This window comes from Melitaea cinxia, chromosome 25, assembly GCF_905220565.1.
Source record: "Melitaea cinxia chromosome 25, ilMelCinx1.1, whole genome shotgun sequence".
NCBI classification, from domain to species: Eukaryota; Metazoa; Arthropoda; class Insecta; order Lepidoptera; family Nymphalidae; genus Melitaea; species Melitaea cinxia.
In genome coordinates, this window is record NC_059418.1 from 2,547,657 (window position 1) to 2,552,892 (window position 5,236).

Below are 5,236 nucleotides of genomic sequence, written 5' to 3' on the forward strand. Positions count from 1 at the left end.
ACTAGAACTACGTCGTCCGTCCACCAATAAATAAGCTAAAACTACGTTAGTGATGGCCAGTTTGTGCTAGAACGTCGAGTTAACCAGATGTGATATGGAAGACGACACGAGCAATGACGAGACTTTAGAGGAGGACTATCGTCATAGGAGAAGAAGATTGATTATTGCTTATTTTATGAAGAAAAAACGGAAACATAGATACTGGATAAGTCAACACATTCAGTCCTGGAAAACAAGCAGCGAATTTAACACTTTGTTTAACCCTTTGACTGGTAGAGACGTTTTTCAGTGTCATTGAAATAATAAGTAAATTTTTCGGTTCATTGCACCTTATTTTATTTATAAAAAATGTTTAAAAAATTTTTTTATTCTTAGTTATAGAAAAAAACATGGTGGCAACAGGATTGCCACTGCTGGTACAGGGGATACCATTATTGATCATTTTGATGAAACAATTTGAAACAGGGTGTAATGCAAAGGGCTACTTCGCACCGATCACACTGTATTTTAGACCTTTTATTGTTGACTTTGGTGCTGCAGTAGCGACAGCGTTTATATCCATCTGTTTCTTCAGGCCAGTGCTCACCAAGTCTTCCAAATCTTACTTCATGTGGAACTCCAAACTTCTGTTTTTGTCTTTCTCCACTTTCATTTACTTTTTTCTTTTTAGACACATAATTGGGCAATGACTTGAATGGCCGTTTTCTATAAGTAGTATTATCCACCAACTCCCTTGCAAGAGCCAGTCTAAAGTCTTTTTGTTTCATTCTGTTGTGGACTCTTGTATTATTTTTGTGCAAAATATGAGCATTGGTAATTGCAACATCAACTAAAAAATAAAAAATTCTTTTCCACCATTTTCGACTTTTTCTACCAACATTGTACTGACCTCTTTGTTGGTCAAAACGGTCCACCCCTCCCATACGAGCTGTATATTCTGTTATCAATACAGGGCACTTGATAGATTTTTTAGACCCATCTTTTTGTGTTCTATTACATGTTTTTTTTAATTTTGGGTGGAAAGCTGTGCTCACCACAGTAACTGGCTTTGTGTCTTTCCAAACAGCAAAACCAACATTCCCTCTGACCCTCCATTTCCACTTCCCCTTTTTCATTTTCTTGATTTTTGTGCTTTCCTTTTTTGCTACCTCTGAAAGTCTTTGATCTTCTTTTTTGTCACCAGTATTTTTAGGTTTTTTCACTAAAAGAGGTAAACCAACACGCTCGGTTCTAATTGTGGCTGTACTGTAGACGCCATTTTCATAGAGGTATTGAAGAAGGTCAACACTGGAAAAATAATTATCAAATGCAACATGACCTAAATAATCTTTTGTAAGAAGAGATTCACACAAGGATTTTACTACTTTCTCCCCCAGTCCAGTTTCGCTTGTATCTGTTTTGCCAGTATATATTTCATATTGGTATAAATATCCAGTAGTGCTGTCAGCTCTGCACCATACCTTGAACCCCCTCTTTATCGGTTTCATTGGCATGTATTGTTTGAGGGTTGATCTACCCTTAAATTTTATCATACATTCATCAATGCTTTGGGAATTTGTTTGTACTGCATTTCTTTGACACAGAATGTTCAACCGATCAACAAGTGGTCTCACTTTATACATTTTGTCGAAATTTGGACTATTTCTAAGTGGCATTTGTGAGTTATCATTTACATGTAAAAATTTTAATATTTTTTGAAATCTCTGTAAAGTCATCGTTTCAGCTATTTCTATAACTTGTAATATGGGGTCACTGGACCAATAGTCTTCAATTGTTGGAAGTTTATGAATACCCATCTGTATGATCATACCAAGGAATGCTTTGAATTCGCCCTCTGATAACTCCTGCCAGTTTTGTGCGTTACAAGATGCTGCATATCTGTTTGTCTGTTCAACTATATTCTTCACAACTTCTTCATCAAAAAAAAGTTCAAAATATGTTATAGGTCTTGTTCTATTAGGTAAACTTCTACTTGAGCGTAATGGCACAGAATCGAAAAATTCTATAGAGGGACTTTGTTCCCAATCTTGTTTTTTCCAGTCGATTTCATCTTCATCAGAGTTTTCATCTGATGATGAAGAAAAATCTGAAAGAGTGTCTATAATATCTTGTCTGTCAGCAGGAGTAAAGAAACTTTCATTAGACGTTGAAGGTTGGACTAATATAGAAGGTGATTGTGATCTTTCAGGCAAATCAGTAGAACTGTTGGTAATTGTTGTACTAAGCAATAAATCTTCACCTACTAAAATTCGTTCCAGGTCAGTATTATTAGCACTTTCATTATCTGATACCTCAGCATCGTCTTCAGACACCATGCCATCAGGAAACCCAAAGAGATCTTCGAGCTCCTCTTCTATTTGACGGTCCGTCAGTTGCTTTTTTCTACTCATTATCTGAAAAAATAAAATATATAGTGATAACTAATTAATTAAATAAGCACACAACAATGAAATTCCTCAGTAGCACTAAAATATATATTCAAACTAAAGGAGTGAACTTATAGTTAGTGGTAGGTACGAAACTGGTAGTGGCAGCTCTATTGCCACCATATTTGACGTCGTTTTACAAGAAAACTATGAACTAATTTGCTGAAATAATGGCTGAAATGCTTAGTATATATCTTCTAATATAAGAATTATAAAAATACTTACGAAAACTGTGGCACTTTTCAGAGATTTTTGTTGATTTACTGGTCATCGAAAAACAACCTCAATACTAAACTTCGCCGTCGTCTGTCACAAATCGTAAACGTCAATCACCTGTTGCTTTTTTTTTAGATAGCGTAAGGGTACGTTCGAAAAATAGTTTCAAAAACATTCTAACGATTATGTGTTACCAGATGTAAATAATATTTTTTTAATCATGGTGGCACACATATAGCCACCACCAGTCAAAGGGTTAATGAACTTGACGACGAAAATTTTAAGATGTACTATCGTGTATCTAGACAACAGTTTGATGAGTTACTTACAATTATTGCCAAGGATATTGCTAAGATTGATACTAATTTTCGAAAAGCTATATCGCCAGAAGAAAGATTGGCTATTTGTTTGAGGTAAGTGTATCAAGATTAAAATTAAACAGATTCAGTTACTTTGGTATATTTATTGAAAATTAGGTTGAGAGAATTATAAGAAATTAGGGAGGGATAAAGATATCAATTGAAAGTAGTATCGGTGAATGGAGTGCCTTCGTTGTTTTGAGTATCTTGGAAGTATGGATTATCTTGGGAGACTGGAGTGTCTTGGGAGCGTGGAGTAGATTGAGCAGAAGATGTTGAATATCCATATGGGAACTGACTTCCATATAAATAATTGTCATACTTATCTTCCGCTTCAGACATTATGGTAAAGATTTTCCTTTTAATGTCCCTTTGCAACCACTCTGGAAACTTTATGGCTGTTTCGCTCATACTGTCAAAAAACAGTTTTAAAGGATGTCTTCTTGATTCCCTTTCAGCTGTCTCTTTCTCTTTTATCTCACGGCGACGCTTTTCATAATCTTCATCAATTTCTCTCAGTAAAACATGTAAAGATTCATCGTTCTTCCTCTTTCTTTGCCTTTGTTCAGACAATGAGCTGTGAGATGTAGATGGTATAGATTCAGTGTTAGAAACATGATCAGTATTTTCCTGTATCTCAGTATGTGAAACTGTAATATCCTGGCTTTCACTTGCATTACCAGCTTCCATTGTACTGTTTGTTTTATTATTCTGGCTTTCATTTACGTTACCACTTCTTGGGCGGTTTTTCATATAAGGCAATAAAAATTCAAGTAGACTGGCATATTTCCAAGTGTTTGTTGATGATGCAGCTTGGCCACTTGTTGAGCTTTTAATTCTTTTTATTGATTCTCGATGCTCATCACGTAATTTTTTCCATTCGTTTTTTGCCGTTTTAACTGAAACAGTAATAAAAAAGGTTAGGGTTAACTTTCTTAATTTAAATTTATAATCATTTTAACTGTAATTTTATAGTGCAATAAAGTATGTACATATATGCATTCATTAAAAAGTGTTGCCTTTTGCAGGTTTTTGGCAACAGGGGACTCCTACAAAACAATTGGATACAATTATAGAGTGGGTGACAGATCAGTTTCTAGGATTGTAGAAAACGTCTGCCAAGCAGTTTGGAATCATTTACAACCAATTTACATGTGTTTGCCGACTGAAAGAGAATGGAAAGAAATTGCTGAAAATTTTATGCTGAAATGGCAATTCCCCAACTGTATTGGAGCAGTCGACGGCAAGCATATATCCATAAAATGCCCACCTCATTCAGGTTCTCAGTATTTTAATTATAAACATTTCCATTCTGTAGTATTACTCGCAGTTGTTGATGCAAACAAGAAGTTTATTATAATAGATATTGGTTCCATGGGCAGATTTAGTGATGGTGGTATTTTTTCTGACAGTGCATTTGGACGAAGGTTACAAAATAACGAATTAAATTTGCCTAGTGATCAGCCTTTACTAGAAGGTGGTACTGCAATACCTTACGTATTTATAGGTGACCAGGCATTTCCTTTACAAAAACATTTTATGAGACCATACCCACAAAGCGCATGTCGTAACAGTAGAGAAAAAAGGAACTTTAATTATCGTCTCAGCAGAGCGCGAAATGTGGTAGAAAATGCCTTTGGTATTTTGTCAATGCGATTTCGGATATTTCGTCGGCCATTGGAGTGTAAAGTAGAATCAGTTGATTTAATAACAAAAGCTGCTTGCGTGCTACACAATTATCTTTCAACTAATCAAACAATAACAGCTTTTGATGGAGCAAGTGCTGAAGACGGATCAGTTTTACGATCAGTGGGACAACTACATGACAATGTACGAGCAACAAGAGAAGCATTTCATGTAAGAGAATCCTTTTGTAATTATTTTAACAATAACAATATAAATTAAACTTACTGTCTGATATGTTCGGGTTTTTCATTTCATCCACTATCCTCTTCCATAAACCGTCTTTTTTATTTGTGTCACGGTAGTCTTTATCCTCTGGATTATACAACACAGGATACTGCTTAACATATTCAATAAACACCTCCATGCTGCTAAATACGTGTTTTACCAACCGCCCACGAACGCTCACTGTACAAACACGTTCGAACAACACTATCGACAGGCGTCAGAGGGGTAAGGCAAGGGGGTGAGAGGCGCTTAGTTTAGCTCAGTTAGTTACGGATCGGCCGCACAACTAAGTTAGTTCCACTTAGCTGGGGCATTTCACGTAGC

General features: G+C 35.8%; 2 protein-coding genes across 2 annotated transcripts; both read right to left on the reverse strand.

Moving 5' to 3' along the window:
- Nucleotides 1-311: 311 nt before the first annotated feature.
- Nucleotides 312-2,843, reverse strand: LOC123666183 (piggyBac transposable element-derived protein 4-like). Its single transcript, XM_045600381.1, has 2 exons — nt 2,652-2,843; nt 312-2,393 (listed from the first exon to the last, which is right to left on the reverse strand). Exon 2 carries the CDS (start codon nt 2,388-2,390, stop codon nt 432-434), a length of 1,959 nt encoding a protein of 652 aa, XP_045456337.1. The 5' UTR covers nt 2,391-2,393; nt 2,652-2,843; the 3' UTR covers nt 312-431.
- Nucleotides 2,844-3,090: 247 nt separating this feature from the next.
- Nucleotides 3,091-3,775, reverse strand: LOC123666203. The gene is made up of 2 exons (XM_045600399.1): nt 3,327-3,775; nt 3,091-3,295 (listed from the first exon to the last, which is right to left on the reverse strand). Exons 1-2 carry the CDS (start codon nt 3,752-3,754, stop codon nt 3,139-3,141), a joined length of 585 nt encoding a protein of 194 aa, XP_045456355.1. The 5' UTR covers nt 3,755-3,775; the 3' UTR covers nt 3,091-3,138.
- Nucleotides 3,776-5,236: the final 1,461 nt, after the last annotated feature.